At 40.6% G+C, this 16,942-nt stretch overlaps 2 protein-coding genes across 2 annotated transcripts; one reads left to right on the top strand and one right to left on the bottom strand.

Moving 5' to 3' along the window:
• Nucleotides 1–75: 75 nt before the first annotated feature.
• On the top strand, nucleotides 76–3,508 carry LOC124254958 (NADH dehydrogenase [ubiquinone] 1 alpha subcomplex subunit 11-like). The gene is made up of 4 exons (XM_046688798.1): nucleotides 76–264; nucleotides 1,025–1,120; nucleotides 2,134–2,253; nucleotides 3,199–3,508. The coding sequence occupies exons 1-4, from the start codon at nucleotides 144–146 to the stop codon at nucleotides 3,384–3,386; spliced, it is 525 nt and encodes a 174-aa protein (XP_046544754.1). The 5' UTR covers nucleotides 76–143; the 3' UTR covers nucleotides 3,387–3,508.
• Nucleotides 3,509–7,188: 3,680 nt separating this feature from the next.
• LOC124254942 (cell adhesion molecule 2-like) lies at nucleotides 7,189–16,942 on the bottom strand. The gene is made up of 5 exons (XM_046688782.1): nucleotides 16,909–16,942; nucleotides 12,028–12,158; nucleotides 10,520–10,694; nucleotides 9,717–9,896; nucleotides 7,189–7,346 (listed from the first exon to the last, which is right to left on the bottom strand). Exons 1-5 carry the CDS (start codon nucleotides 16,940–16,942, stop codon nucleotides 7,189–7,191), a joined length of 678 nt encoding a protein of 225 aa, XP_046544738.1.

Here is a 16,942-nt window from a genome sequence, read left to right as displayed (position 1 = left end):
AAATATAATGTTCGAAGGTTTTGTCTCGCGATGCGTTTGCAACCGAAACCGGTTCAGCCAATCGAACGCCCGTTTGACCTGTTCGTCCTTCCGGTTTCAGCCATAGCCGAACAGAGAGCAAGGGCACAGAGACATAAGCTGAAATGGCGAGTTCTGAACCTGACGATCAGCGCCGCAAACGCTTTTACAACATTTTCAGTGTGCCCGATGGAAAAGAATGCGAAAAGAAGGTTTTCTGGGGCACTACATACGGTGCCATTTCAGGTTGGTTTGAAAAATGAGTTCAAACTTTACAGTCGCCGACTGTGTCGGTGCAACATCGCTTCTACTTCTAGCCCTATGCAACTTTACCATTGTTTACAGTACGTTAGTTACCGGAACAGTCTCACACATATTTACCATAGTTAGTCATCAGTACTCGTGTTTGCATTGAGACAGAGGGGTTATATTTTGTACAATTTTAGCAGTGATTATCAACGTGTTTACATTATGAAATGCATTGAATATAATGACGATTGACGGTTTTAGTATCTTAATGACAGTATGATCCATTAACTAACCATGTAAGCTATTCAGAAGATGTACAATGATTATTTACACATATCATATCATTAGTGCACCACCACAATGTGTCACTCACCTGACCCTGTCTTGACTGTATAGGACTGTATAGGACGCATCGCGGCTCTCGGCTATCACTCACCATGCTCACCATTGACATGACTGTCAAAGTAGACACTGGCACTGGATACTTGTTCAAATATGTACGTGTAGTTACCGATTGTGTCATCCTTTGCTCTACCATTAAACATATACAGATTGTACGTAAAGCAAAGATTTAAAAGCTTCGTACCAAAGTCTTTGTAAATCAATACTGTATATTGGCCTGTTGCCTTCATAGAGAATAAACACTTGACTTGACTGACCACTGACAAGAAATATGTTGATTTCTTTAAGATAATTTTCCATTTTTATCAAAGTTAGTTCTGTGATATCTATTGAGAATCAACTTTGCATGTTTCAGGTTCCATCATAGCCTCCTATGACATCATGGGTTACAGTGGAGCAAGTACTCTTGCAAATGGTCTTGGAAGATGGGCTTTTCATTTATTTCCAATGGGTATGTATTATGATAATTTTAACGATTAATCATTGTAACATTCTTCTCACAGTGACTAGGTCTTTGGAGATATGTCCAATATCTACATCACTTGGTGATACAGAACAAACACATGCTCAAAGTTTATTAGCCTTGTGATTTTGCCTTTCATGATAATTGTTTCGGGCTGTATCAATGCTTGAAGTCAAACATAAAAGTCATGGGTTTTAGGGTGTCCCAAGGCTCAAGTACTTTGGCAGCATATCTGAAGGTATCCTATAGTACAGGGGTGGAAATAACTTTAAGATTGCTAGTGTACTCCGGAACAGTGGCACATGTAAAATCACTTGCCCTGATAATTTTTCCACTATACCGGCCGTTTTCTTGTTGATTTTTTAAAATAAACAACATAAATAACATTGGAAAGTCAACTGGACACCGGTACAGTGTGATATACAAATTTGCTTGCCCGACAGAAAAAAACACTGGACTCGGGCGTCGGGCAATGGGTTATTTCCACCCCTGTAGTAGTTTAGAGTTAGTGAGTGAGTTTAGTTTTACGCCACACTTAGCAATATTACAGCTATATGGTGACGGTCTGTTTAGTTAGAACACTGCTGTATCATTATGAAGCAAGATGATAGTCAGGTCTTTATCTGGGATAGTAAATGAGTCTCGAAGTGTATGGAATGTTACAATCACAACCTCGATTTGTTTTGTGCAGATTGGGAGTTTAAACAGCATTTGAACTTATTGATGTAGATCATGAGTGAAGCATTGGCCTCTTTGAATGCCAAATTTAATTTCTGGATACATGGATGAAAATCCTCTATGGATTTAATTATGGCTGGGTAATTTTGATGACACTTGAAATTAGAATATACTCACAGATTATTATGACTGTGTCGTCCACCAGACCCCAACAACCTTTCAGTGTTTGATTTTCGAAAAGGATTCTCATCCCTGTAGATATGTAAGAATAATTTGTGGATTTCTTTAACACTAACATCACTTGTTATATTCTCTTATAACAGCGGCTGTTGGAGGAACCTACACAGCGGTTTCGTGCATCACAGGGAAGGTGCGAGGCAAAGATGGCCCACTGAATCATATCTTAGGAGGCTTGGCTGCAGGAAGCATCTATGGAGTCAAATGTGAGTATTTCGTACTACCCTTGTTTGTTTCTTTGATGTTTAACGCCACATTCAGCAATATTCTAGATATATTTCAGTGGTCTGTAAATAATCAAGTCTGGACTAGACAGTCCAGTGATCAACATCATGAGCATCAATATACGCAAATGGGATACAATGCCGTGTCAACCAAGTCAGCATGTCTGACCACTTGATCTTGTTTGTCACCTTTTCTGGGTTGCTGAAGATCAATTCTAACCCGGATCTTCATCGTGGCAACCCTCTTTATTAAGTTGTAGTCCTCTTGTTTTACTAAAGTGCCATAACATAGCAGCAGATCGGATGTATCAGTCTCTATAGTAATCTTAATCAGCTGAAGTTGCCTCCTTTACTTGCCCTGATACTTTGTTTGAGGGCCTGGGGGACAAATAGCTGATACCTTGAAGTTGTAGGGACTGGGAAGAGGTCCCCTGCAACACAAGATGGCAGCAAGAGGGGATCAAATAGATCGGGAGGTCAGGCTTTGTGATTTAGTTGATTGACTTGACTGATGACCAGGCCCTGATTTCTCGAAACAAACTTAAGTCTGAATTTTGACTTAAGTTAGAGTTTTTACTCAAATTTGAGAAAATGCATTTCCCAGAATGAACTTAAATTGATATTAAACTCACACATAGTAGACAATTTGAGTTTGGTGGATAGATTACTTAAGTTGTTTGGGCCTTTTTATTTTAAAATATGCAGTTGGGTTAACATTTCAGCTGTTTAAAATTGTCAAACTCAGTTTGAACTTTGAGTAAAAACTTAAGTTTGTTTCGAGAAATCGGGGCCTGGTTGATTGTCTTGGTTGATGACTGAAGGATTGATTTGGTTGATTGCAATTTTCTATTTACTTGGTTGATTTGTTTCACGTAGTTCTTCTCATGGTCACCATCCATTAGGTCTTCCTGTTTTTATTTCTTTCAGTCCAGAGCCAGAAAGTGGGATGGGGTGTTGGCATATTAATTGCAGTCGTTGGTTTGACAGCCAAGACCGTCTACATGTACGACTTCTCCATATTTCCGAGGAAAGAACGCAGACAGAAGGGATTCTATGACTACCGGAAATCTTACTTTACAGAAAGACCAAACCCTGAGGGCAAGATTGACTGTTGATGTAAAAGTGTGTTAGTTGCCAGTTTCTTTGTGTGGAGGATGTGTATACAGAGGCCATGGTATACAAACGTCCATGGTCAAGTGCTGCATTTGTCATCTTAAAGCATACTGCAAATACTAGAGAAAGACTTAAGTCGGTATTGTTTCCTTGTACATATGCGTTAAATGTGGAAATACAAACATGTTAAAGAAAAAAAGTGTTGTGTTCATTTTATTGTGGAGCATTCACTGCCAGTGAAGAAAACAAATCAATCCCTTATGATATGACACTACCCACACTGCACCCCTCACCCCTATCAACCAACTCACATGTGCCAGGAATCTTTTTGTCAAGAGATTCCTGGGTCACAGTGAGTCATAAAGCTAGTGTTGTGATAGTGTTTGAGTATGATTGACTTCATCCTCGATAATCTCCAGGGTATACGTTACGCACACTCTCCACTTTACCCTGGATGCATCCACGGCTTGGGGCGATGATTTTATTACCTCCCTTGGCTGGCTTTTTATCCAGTCAGGTGCCTACGCTGGGAAGTTGAGCGTACCAATCACTACTCACTTTCGCGTCTTAAATTATCTAACCGTTTAAACTTGGCAACACAATTGATGCAGATGTACTTTGAAAGAAGTAGAAGGAGTTCTTTCATATATTCTTTTTAAAGTTTCACATCTGTGAATTTGTCTTTATCATTTCCCCAAAATTCTGAGTGGCACTGCGAACAAACCTTTGCGACTGCGACCGCTATCTGTGTTGACACTGGCAAGCTCGGTTGTAACGGCGGCTTAGCTGATTGGCTACTGTGAGAATGCGGAGCCAGCCAAGGGAGGTAATAAAATCATCGCCCCTCAAGCCGTGGATGCATCCAGGGTATAGTGGAGAGTGATCGTAACGTATACCCTGGAGATTATCGAGGATGGATTGACTTTAGTGAAGAACTACTGTTATTAACAAACTCCGCTTTTAGAAGAGCCGTAAAATATCCACCACGTCAGGCAAAGCGGGATTAGAGGCAGACTCAGATACCCAGTGATGAGGATTCTTTAACGATTTCAAACCCTGTAATGTGTGTTTGTTAAATATATGACACAAATGCTTTGGCAGTGAAATATTGCACCATATTACCCAAAAGAGATATTTGAAGGTGAAAATATTTTCAGTAACTCTTACGAAATACACGTCACATTTACTTCAAGCTGATAGGCTTGAATGTTCTAGTTGTTTCAGATGTTTGCGAAAAGTCCCGCAGCAACGTGAAGTCATGTGATCTCATTGTAATTAGTTGTTGCATCCATTGTTCATGATCTCAAAAACGATGTGATGTGATGTTTCAGAAAAGGCAAAGTGTGTTTGTACTGGCGAAACCCACATTTTCTAAATAAACCCCCAAACCCTCCAGGTAATCGCAACTTGGAAAAGCGGATTATCAATCCCTGGCCAAAGCACGGAATTTACAACTTTGATTCCCTTGGGAAGTTAATTCCGTAATTCCTTCCGGGTTAAAGTTTATGATCTATTAATCGCACTGGGATTCAGGGCAAGAAAATATTCCTCAAGTCGACTGAATCAGGGACCCATTCGTTCACTCATCGTAATTTATAATTTGAGTCTCAAATGTTTCGTCGGTCCTGTCCAGCTTTGATCAATTACAGGTTTATCTGACAAAATGTTACGACCTGCGGTGTAACCAACATTCACCCAATCATTGATCCATTTCCAACTCACACCGATGGTGGATGATGTAAACATGGGACTCAATGAGTTGTTTAAAAGTAATTTTGAATTATTAAACATCAAGACTACAAGGAGAATCTATAAGACCTTTATTCGGCTATTAGAACCATTAATACAAATATATCTGCTAATAACATTATCATTCTTAATAGTTATGCCATCGTATATCAATATTCTAAGTGCCGATAGGCTGGCGGTTCGGATATAAATACAGTCTTCACACAATTATAATGTCTTCTTTTAGTTAGGCTATACAACATCTATTCAGGAAATTGGCAACGCACCCCGGAGCATTGTCGTGCATCCTCGATATATCAGCTGTATTATATCTTCATTGTATTATGAATCATAAGGGTGAAACGGTACGCTCTTACCCAAGTACGGCACGTATTGCGGTACAAGGCCTTCGGTTCGGTCCGTTTCGGTTCGGTATATGATAACTTACTTCCGGGAATATAGCGGCCGTCCAGCAAAGAAATGCATAGATTTTGACAAAATTAGTCGATTTTTAGACATTTTAGAAAAGGTTTAAAAAGGTTAATAAAATGAAGGTACGAAAACCGATTTTTTATTGCATTACGGTATACCGAACCGAATCAAAATACCTCGGTTCTACTAATACCGCGATATACCGTTTCACCCTCAGTGATAATTATCTTGGACCAATTAGTTACCATACTTTCGTACTGATGCTGATTCTATAACAAAAGGGCGTAGAATCAAAATACATTACTGATATTACTGGCGAGAGAAATGTGCACAGTTATAGGCCGGTTCCAGTCTCCATATATGCGCGTCTTTGTATTGCGATATGAGAGACGGGGCCCGTAGTCCATGTTGGTACCTCTGTGCACAATGACTGACAGTTGGCGTGACTGTACTTTGACCATTCAAGAAAATCTATGAACCTTCTTTCTGTATGGGTTATAGTGGGTGCATGTTCGTCAGTAGCAAGTTCATCAGTGACAGCACCGCCGTTATCCAAAGCAAGTGGCGGTACTTGCTGTTCTTAGTTCCTAGTCCGCCTGAAACTTTAAAAAAATTGTCATACACGAATATTGCATTGAGAGAGTTTCGTTTGAGCAGAGCTAATCCGAACCTCTATATATTGTCAACCGGGAGTGAATCACTGAGTGCATGAATGCTGTTCAACGAATACATTTACAATATTCCAGCTATATCCCGTCTTTTCAAAATCAAGTCTGGATACCGATTAAAAAAGCAGCAACGTGAAGGAAATGCTAAGACTGACTTTAAAGTGGGGCAAAATACACTAGATACCGACATGATGTACATATGAAAATATAATCAGTAAAATAGTTTATGTACAGAGCGTCGGTGACCGGTGCTTTGCTGGTTCATCCTTTGCGATATCATACTATAGAGGTTAAAAGATGGTGCTTGCCTGTTTCAGTGTTCAGTATTATGGGGAAATACTATGTCTGAATAGGGTATTCATATTAGTTTGAAGCATGATCGCTAGGGCTGAACGATGCATCGAACTATCGATGGATTGCAATTGCTGAGTCTCCGATAGCAACTGATCGATGTATAGAAACGAAAAACTATCGATGCATCGATAGTATGTGTGACTATCAATAGTTTAGCAATTGACTTCCGTTGATAAATGCGCAGCGCAAAATACAGGAAGTGCCAGATTCGTTCATTTGGAGACTTGCAACTTCATTGAGTTTATGTTTTAACTGTTTGCTTGATCTGAGTTTCAAGTTTCTTGTCAGTTATTAAAAGAGACTGAAACTACTTCAACTTGTTTTTATTCCATATAAATTATACATTCATTTGGGAAATGACTTCAAATGAGACAATTCAAGGAGAAAAAACTATTGCAACAGTATTGCAATATTTTGTCGCAATATATAGACTATTGCTATCGCAACAGTATGTTGCAATAGACTATCGCCATCGGAATAGTTGTTTCCCGGGCAATAGTCACCCCTAATGATCTCACAGTTGGCTAGCAATTCCCCTCCGAGGGACATATTTCTGCTGAATCTTTATGGGTGAGGTTTAAGGAAGCGATCGCTTTTCTATTGAGCACATCTTACACGTAACCTACAATGAAAACGTGGAGTACATACTGGTAACGCGTGGGAAGAGAAACACCTCTTTGATGGCGGTCTTGGCGGGAAGATCTGCCACACACCGGAACGGGATGTCGCCCTCGCCGCTACGCATGCGCACAGTGATTGTGCTCTCACAGTCACCGAAACCTGGAAATGTGATTTGCTTTGTGTTTAGTTCACAAACACTAATGCGCCACTCACAAAATATCAATTTTAAAGGTGGAAGAGACAAATTTACTTGTTTGAACAAGAACCAACAAAATTAATATCCTGTTTTCAGGTTTGGTCTTACTTACAGCAGAGACCATTTAATAGATTATATGGTCTCTGCTTACAGTCCGTTGGGCTCAATAGCGGACCGATGAATTGCAATCTAACTCGAAAACTAATAAACATATAATGGGCCTACTCAATGAAACGCTGATCATAATCAAAACATCAAACCAATTCTGTTTTTTTTTGCAGAATTTATGTCCTAAAAAACAGTTGTTTAACAAACTATCATTAAAATGTTGACACAGTTCACTATTTGTTACGTTGAGGCCCATTTCTGGTGTCCCCTGCTGTGATACTGCTGGCATATTGCTTAAAGCGGCGTAAAACCATACTCACTCACTATGTGTTACGAGGGAGGAGTGCAAGAGAGGAACAGCCAGGTGCGCGAGAAAGGATGGAGACGGCCGCAATCGTTTGGCGGGGACGTTTCAAAAGTCATCATTAGAGGGATCCAACTCTGATTCTGAACAACTGATGTCAGAGTCCACTCTGACGATAACTGGTCTAATGGTGGCATGGTCTAAACCACTCTTGCTAGTATTTAGTTTCAATGTCCTTTTCCACTTTTTCAACACATCTCTGCCATGTTTCTTGCGATATATTACTGATGGATTGATGTACATGTTTCTCACCAAGTTTGAAGGTGGTGTTATTTCTTCCCACTTCGGACTTGATGATACCCCAGGCTAGCTCTATGGGGTTAAGGTCATAATAGTAGGGGGGAAGACAAAGCACTTCATGACCAAGACTCTTTAAGTATTTGTCAACCTTATACACGGGGTTATTTTTATTTGCCTTAATAATTCCGTAGAAAACAGGTTTAATGGAATTGGCAAACCATTTTTCTCAAGCCATGCCATCATATCCCCCTTTCTTCTGTTTGAGACTGGGGTTTTGTATCAGGGTCCTCTGCACTGTGATTGCGGAGCATTGTCCATGACCACTAAGCTTTTGGGAGGCAAGGCGGGAACAAGCTGTTTTTTGTAGCTATTCTGAAACACCCCACCGTCATCTCGGTGTGATAGTCACGGCTATCTTTGGATTTTGATTAAAATACAAGCGAACAACCAGGCAACCCCACCCCTGAGTTTTTCACAATCAAACGCTCAGCCTTGCCAAGTGGGAGTTTTTGTGCGCATGTTTCTGTTGATGTACTGGCAACCCATTGGGTACCTACGGTGTGGCTGGCATTCACCCACGTTTCATCCAGAAAAACAGGTTCGAAACCGTCATTCCGTTTTTGCCTAATTGCTAGCAAGTACTTATTTCCTAAACGAATACTGTCGAATCTTTAACAGAGAAACGTCTATATTTTCCACTAATATTTTTCATAAATGAACCCAAATCTGAATATAGCAATAACCATGACTGATGTTTGGATATTACAAGGGAATGTTCAGTACCCATGTGCTTTTTCAAAACACGCAAAGCGAGAAATTTATTTTGGCCATATAACCTCCTAATAGCATTCCGTTCTTTTTTAAATGAATCAAGCCTTTCTACTTTCACTGGTTTTGATACAGCTCCTTCTGGTGTGTTACCGAGCAGTGGGTTTGGTGAGGGGTAGGGAGAGAGAGAGAGAGAGAGAGAGAGAGAGAGAGAGAGAGAGAGAGAGAGAGAGAGAGATGAATTTGTGAAAACATGCAACGAATTTGATACGGATTGTGGGTGTCACTTACTTTGCACATAGATCACTCACACACACACACAGTCATAACACACACACACACACACACAGAGAGCCCATTGAGATGAATGGTCCCTTATGAAAACATGCAACGTCATGTGATATCGTTTGTAACTGAAAGACGCAAAAGATATGAAAAACACAACCACGTTTGTGTCAGGTTAAACAAAAAGAGATATTTGTCTCCAAAGAGAGAATCCCACTGCCAATATTTTCCTTTGTTTTACTCCAGGCGTTAGATGTTGTGGGGTAAGTAGTGTCTAGGGGGTTAGCCATGTGAAATTGTTGGCTCAGTGGGCTAAATCTATAACGTAAACATTAATCCGGAGTAGAACAAACAATCACGCAAGCAAGCACGAACAAGTTCCACGCACACGAGACACATATACACACTCTCTTGCTCTCCTCGTACACACACGCACTTGCTATAGAAGTACAATAAACTTGAACGCTACTTCAAACTCCAGCACCCACTTTTACAAAGAGTACAACAAATATAAATTCAACATGCAGTTATTGTGTGTTAAAAATGAGAACATTCGAATCTGGTTTACCATCGCTTTGGTATATCTTAGAAGTAACAGTCGTAATGTCATTTAGTTCTCGTTGTCCTTTGAACCATCTGAGATCTGCAGGCGGATGGCTGTGCCAAGACCGACACGTCAGGTTAACGTCACCGTCACTAGGCGATACTGACGTCATATCAGACGTCAGGGTAAGACGTTCCATCGGCACTGTGACAGAAAACAATGAAACAAGTTAACAACCAAAATCACATCGCTGAAACTTTTATATCTGTACACTGTTTACGTTAACTCGCGTTATTGGGCGGATTGGTCCATTTTAACAGCGTTTGTCAGCTAAACTAATCAATATGATGCTAAAATATTTTAGATTTGTTTAAATATTGGCTAGATTCTATCTTGCATCAAAGCCACAGATTATATGCCCACTCAACAATTTTCCAGGAATACCAGTTGCCAGTAAATAATTGTCTGAACAAGGTCAACGTGTGGTTGACAGCCATGTCCCAGATCGTAACCATCTGATCCCAGTTAATCAGCTCTTGCTACATGCTCTTGCTCTGGCTTTGGTTTACCTATAGTTCTAAACGTCAAAACCTGCATCAGTTCATACCTTCCTCACAAGCTGCGATAAAACTGGAATATCTAACAATCCATAAAGGTCAAGGACATCCACAGGAAAGGTCGAAAATGTGAAAAACAACCTGTTTAAACCGAAATTGCTCTAAAGTCATGTCAAGTATTGCTCTTCAGAAATTTTTAGGTGCCTCTTAATCCACAAGAGTCGCGACAGTAATATCACAGTAAAATGAGTAAAGCATAATAAGACGAACCTGAAACAGACACGTACGCGGTGGCCGTATTTGTTTCTGCGTCACATTGGTACAGCCCGTCATCCATAACCGTGACGTCACGAATGACAAGGTTGTAGGTGTTCCTGATATAAAACTTGTAACTGTTTGTCGACCTGTTGTTGATTGAAGCAATTCGCTCGTTGGTGCCTGAAATCTGAAAAAGGTGTCCATTGTACAAGTTAAAGAGTACGTCGGCTCACCTCAACCCTGGGAAAGCCATATTGGAATTATTTTATTCACGAGGCAATCTATGTTTGTTGTTGTTGCACTGAGCAATATTCCAAGAGTGAGTGAGTGAGTTTAGTTTTGCGCTGCACTCAGCAACATTCCAGCTATATGGCAGCAGTCTGTAAATAATCGACATTGCACCAGACAATCCGGTGATCAACATCATGAGCATCGATCTACGCTGTCTGGATAATAGACAAAACAAACTGATACAAAATATGTGACCTTTGTGCATGTGTTAATGAATATTTACATAGAAAGCGTTCTAAACTGACGCACAAAAGAATGCACTGTGGTTTCTTGGCAATACGCACACAGTGCTTGTGACTTGTAAATCATAATCAAAACACGTTTCAAAACCTTTACAATATCTTATGAAAATAATCCTAAAACACCAGACGTGTACTTTCTTTTGTACGTCAGTTTATATATACTCAACAAGAAAGTTAAGAACCACCCCAATGTTCAATGTTAAAGTATCTTATAGTTCATATTATAATCCATATAATGCTTACATGTTGAATATTGGGGTGGGCCTTAACTTTTGTTGTTGAGTATACTTACCCAACCTTATTTCTACTGACTTTTTCATAACTGGCGTTAGGGATATTTTACAAAGATGATTTGCTCCAGCAAAAAGCTTGAATGTAGAAAACAGAACTCATCAAATTAGAAAACAGAAATATTTGGTCACTTGATAAACTGAAAAGTGACATTGTCGTGTGTTGCCCTTATTTAAACTGCCACAATGCGTACTTTTGAGTAATTGCTGCGTCTTGAATAATATATATTTAAATCTTTCAGCAAAAGCCCAATAGTGAGACAAGGTGACAATTTTCAAGGTCAACACATGTCGCATCGTTGCCCCTTCTTGAATGTGCGACTTCAGACCAGTGAAGATCCGGGTTAGAATTGATCTTCTAACTTGTCGTAAGAGGCGACTAACGGGATCGGGTGGTCAGGCTCACTGACTTGGTTGACACATGTCATCGCATCCCAATTGCGTAGATCGATGCTCATGTTGTTGATCACTGTGTTGTCTGGTCTAGACTCGATTATTCATATCTAATAGCTGGAATATTGCTGAGTGCGGCGTCAACCAACCAACCACCCAACCAACCAACTGTGCGACTACTCTACATTGACCCTTCCAGCATTCCATACATGGCTTGTGCTGCGAAAAATGTCCCACGGTCATAAAGTTGATAATGACTTTCGATTAATTACCTATTATACATTACACAAAGGCACGGCCATACCTTTTTCCAGATGACAAGTTCTCCCGGTTTCTGCCGTCCAGTTCCACACTCTAGTGTGACGTCATCACCCCTAAACGCGGTCACGTTGGACGGCGTGATGGTGATCGTGACGCTAGTGACGAGATTGAAAGCTAGAGGAACGGAACACACTCATTATATTAGGTCTGACAGTGCATTGATGGGACATGGGGCTCGTATCACTGTTTGGACAATAATTTAAAAAAATCAAAATCTAGACTTTTGCAGTAGTATATTGTTTTTATGTGTTATGATTAACATATATTTCAAATTTGAACGACATCGGTGAAGAGATAAATATTTTAGAAAATTCTGCCGCTACACTCATTACATAAAATACCATACGTCGCCTTACATATCGATTTAATTTGTTTACTTCATATTACCCCCTACTACCGCAGGCCTTCGTGTCCTTGCGAGGATTAAAGATTTGTGTCAAGAACGTTTAGTTGAGGGTCAAAATCGGGTTTCAATCGACTTGCAGAAATAACAATAAAAGAATTGGTAGGTGTCATCATCATCCATCCATGATTATGTTTGCATTAAAGGTCACATGCAACGTAAGACACAACTTTGCAGATTTAATAGATTGCATGCGCTAGTAGCGTAGCGATCGGCAAAGCAGTCGGGTTGGGTGCACCGAAGTGTCCGGCCTTGTCATGATGTATTGTACTGTGAAGCATTTCGAGTCGGGGGTCATCTCAAAAACAATATTTTTAAATCTTTAATCCACGCAAAGACACGAGGACCTGTGCCTACTACATGAACGAACAATCGTTTGATCGATACTGTACTTCCATTTCTCCATAAAAAAAATCACCAGTGGTGGTACAAGAGCAAATATCATAATATTATTGATTTAAATGACAAGAATGTCTAACGTAAGTAACTGTTACTTAACTAGTTGTTACTTATTGAATATTATGATGATATATTTTGACAAACATTTTAAGTCTAAAAGATTGAAAGTACAAAACGTTCGTTTAAATGTAAATATGTTTGTAATTTTTATAATATTTGTGTGTGGAATATATACTCTCCCAAAAAAGAAACGCATCATAAAAATAGCAAATTTCATGTAGCAATGAATTAAAACGTGATTCATTTTACAAAAGCATGGTTTTGCTCTGTTTGTGAGTCCTATGGTGTTTATGTTTTGAAACATCACAACAAAACGCACCATCCGTAAAATACCCATATTTAACAGCATGATTTTCAATTTCGGCGTGTAGTGTCACAGAATACACATTCAATGCACGTGAAAGTTGGGGATCAGATAGTCTCAATGATGGGTATAAAAGGTTGATCGCTGTCTGTCGATTATTCACTGTATTTGGAATATTGTTGACGAACGCAAAATGCCACGTCTAAGTGAAGCCAACCGTCATATCGCCATTGGTTTGCTTGAAGCTGGCCAGTCTCAACGTGCAGTTGCCCGACGCATGAATGTTCACCAAAGCACCATTTCACGGCTCTGGGAGAGATATCGCCGGCAGAATGCGGTAGCAGATGCCCCTCGTAGTGGGCGACCTCGAGCGACCACTGCGGCGCAGGATCGCTACATCCGGGTACATCACCTGCGTCATCGAACAGCTACGGCGACCAGTACCGCTCGACAAATACCCGGATTGAGGAGGCTTTCTGCACAGACCGTCAGGAACAGGTTGAGAGAGGCTGGTTTACGTGCCAGAAGACCTTATTTTGGCCCTGTGCTTCGACAACAACATCGTCGACATCGAGTTCAATGGTGCACCAACGTTCAGGCCTGGAACCTACCGAATTGGCGTAGAATCTGGTTCAGTGATGAATCACGATTTCTATTGGAACGACGCGATGGAAGAATGCGGGTGTACAGACGTCGACGTGAACGTTTCGCCGACGCTTGCGTTCCCAGGTGGACAGATTCGGCCGGGGCAGTGTTATGATGTGGGAGAGATCACCTGCCGTAGGAGAAGTGATTTGGTGATGATCCAGGGCAACCTGACAGCTCAACGGTACTGTGACGAAATCCTACGCCCACACCTCCTTCCAATCATTGATCGCCAGAGGGAGTTGTTTCAACAGGACAATGCCAGGCCCCACACAGCACGTCACACTAGAGACTTCCTCCAGAACCACAACATCAATGTGCTCCCCTGGCCCTCAAGATCACCGGACTTAAACCCGATCGAACATCTGTGGATGCCCTGACAGACGGGTGCGACGCCGTAACCCTCAGCCCCAGACACTTCCAGCAACTCGCACAGGCACTACAGACAGAGTGGGCTGCGATTGGGCAACACGAGATTCTGAGACTTATTCGTTCGATGCCGAGGCGATGCCGTGCAGTTCTGGATGCCCACGGTGGTCACACGAGGTATTGACTTCAGCGTCACCACACGTCACCATGGGACACTCAAACTGACTTTCCTCGAGTTTGGTGCCAAAGACGGATAAGTCTGCATTCCCAGTGTGCAATTTCGCTATATTTCATTGACTCACAAAGCCTACAAGATGTTTCAAAATAAACATAAAAATACAGTTGAAATTCCTATATGCGTTTCTTTTTTGGGAGAGTATATAATGATCTATCGTAATGAAATGCTGCCCAGCGGAAGATGTACAGTGAAGAGTCACACAAAATACACTGAGTCTCTGTTTTCTCTCACACTGTCGGGGGCGGTGGGGTAGCCTAGTGGTTAAAACGTTCGCTTGTCACGCCGAAGGCCTGGGATCGAATCCCCACGTGGGTACAATGTGTTAAACCCATTTCTGGAGTTCCCCGCCGTGATATTGCTGGAATATTGCTAAAAGCGGCATAAAACCCAACTCGCCCACTCACTCTGGCACCGTCAGTCCAGCGACTGGTGCATGGGGTTTAAGACTCGTTGTAATATAGTTATGGATAGGATAATCAATAGGTTGCGGGCCGTGATGGATAGCTGTTTAAAGAAGGTAGTTGTTCTAGATACTGGTAACATGTGCCTTTAGAACTTGACATGGTATCACTTCGCCATTTTTAATTCAATAATATTTCAGTATTCCTTATATAGTTGAGGCAAGTCAGCTTTCAGAAATAACAGACGATGAAAACACTACTGTGATACCACAGCTGTTCAATACTTACTGTATTTGATTAAACCAAGGACATACATGAGCGTTCACTTTTATATCAGTGACGATGTACCCATATAGTTATATAGGATAATTATATGAGAGTTGTACACGTACAGGTTCTATGCCAGCCAGTTCATCTTCAATACTGACTGATAGCGGAAATCTACCAAGTTCCCCATAAATCATGAAATTAGGAGTCGACGGTTTTAATCTTGCTGCAAGTTCAAGAAATTTTAAGTCCATGCGATCTTTTGTATCTATATGTTGGTAACCCCATACATATTAAAGGAATTTATAATGCTAACATGATTTATTGCTGTTAGGCTGTTTTTTCCCTGCGTTTCCCTCTCCCAACCGCACTGAATGGTTTATTCTGACGTGAAATAATATAATTTTTTAATCTCAATTTTCCCTGCTACTGTGTAAATTTATACTCTAACCCTGCACACTCTTAAATAGCCAAGTTAACTTCATCCTCCTCCAAATATATATTTTTAATATGTTACCAATGCAAAGCGACTCGATCTTCATCATAAATTGATTTTATGACTATTTATTATTTAAAAGATCTAAATTGTAGAATTTCGAAAAAAGTTCTACAAATAGTGAAAATAATTTTATATGATATTGTTTTTTTTCGCCTGCCAGCTCTTTTGCTTGTTGAGCTTTGGTCACGAGAAACACATGGAAAATATTGATGGCCTTTATTAGACTATTGGTTAGAATAGTTGCCGTTAATTACGTATGCACACCTCCCACACCTGTGCCAGGTGAGTGCCATACTCACTTATAACTTGTACTAAGAATATACTTAAACATTAATTACTTTTATACCTATGGTTATATTTAGAACAAGTAACTATGACAGTCTATATTGACAGAGAAAGGGAGACACAGTAGATATATGCAGAGGAGTTCTGTTTTAAGAAGTTACGTTGAAAACATTGAAAACTGGTAATGTATGCCACTTAAGGCCGTTCACCGTTCATAATTTATGGCTGGGGGGTGATGATGATTTTAATGTGTGTGTGTGTGTGTGTGTGTGTGTTGGTTCCCACCCATTTTGTTCTGGGGCGAGTGTGTGTGTGTGTGTGTGTGTGTGTGTGTGTGTGTGTGTGTGTTGTGTGTTCAGCAATTTTGCACACACGTACGGGGTGGGGGTCAGCAATTTGTGTACATAAATTTATGGGGGTACATGGGGTGGTCATTCACATTGTACATGCTTCTCCATCACCCTCCCTGGCCATAAATTATGAACGGTCCCTTAGAAATATTATCACAATTCACTGCTATGCCTTGATATTGTAAACATTGTTTTGAAACAGCTGAAACGCCGAAAACATTGGTTCCATTGGCACATGGGTGCAATGTGTGAAGCCCATTTCGTGTAACCCCCGCCGATACTGCTGGAATATTGCAAAAGAGTGGCATAAAACCATACTCACTCAGTCACCAAAGGCAGGTGATTACGTACTCTCTTATGTATACCTATTCCTCATTATGTCAGTGTTACCGTAGATAAAATACATGGTTTATCGTATGGCTGAATAGATATTTATATTATCTGAAGCTGTAATAGCGTGAATTCCAGCCTGGTTCCCGAGGTTTGCTGCGCTACGCGTAGCGCAGTGTTGAAGCGTGGCGCAGCAGAGCCCGGGAACCAGGCTGAATGAATTCGAGCTGATTTTGATCGTGAAAATATACATCGAACAAACATTTACACATTCATATGCATTGCACCGATGGTCGCACAAACAAAAAACTAACCTGTAAAACAGAGCAAGCACAGTCGCATAGTCAT

Source organism: Haliotis rubra, unplaced genomic scaffold (assembly GCF_003918875.1).
Source record: "Haliotis rubra isolate DU_JTF1 unplaced genomic scaffold, ASM391887v1 Scf588, whole genome shotgun sequence".
NCBI classification, from domain to species: Eukaryota; Metazoa; Mollusca; class Gastropoda; order Lepetellida; family Haliotidae; genus Haliotis; species Haliotis rubra.
Note: the sequence above shows the minus strand (reverse complement) of the source record. Positions and strands in the feature narration are given on the sequence as shown.

Coding starts and splice junctions, on each gene's coding strand:
- LOC124254958 (XM_046688798.1), top strand. CDS start 144: ATGGCGAGTTCTGAACCTGACGATCAGCGCCGCAAACGCTTTTACAAC. Junction 265..1,024: donor TACATACGGTGCCATTTCAG/GTTGGTTTGAAA, acceptor TGCATGTTTCAG/GTTCCATCATAGCCTCCTAT. Junction 2,254..3,198: donor AAGCATCTATGGAGTCAAAT/GTGAGTATTTCG, acceptor TATTTCTTTCAG/TCCAGAGCCAGAAAGTGGGA.
- LOC124254942 (XM_046688782.1), bottom strand. CDS start 16,942: ATGACTATGCGACTGTGCTTGCTCTGTTTTACAG. Junction 10,695..12,027: donor AACTTGTCATCTGGAAAAAG/GTATGGCCGTGC, acceptor CACCTTTTTCAG/ATTTCAGGCACCAACGAGCG. Junction 9,897..10,519: donor CGCGTACGTGTCTGTTTCAG/GTTCGTCTTATT, acceptor TTTCTGTCACAG/TGCCGATGGAACGTCTTACC.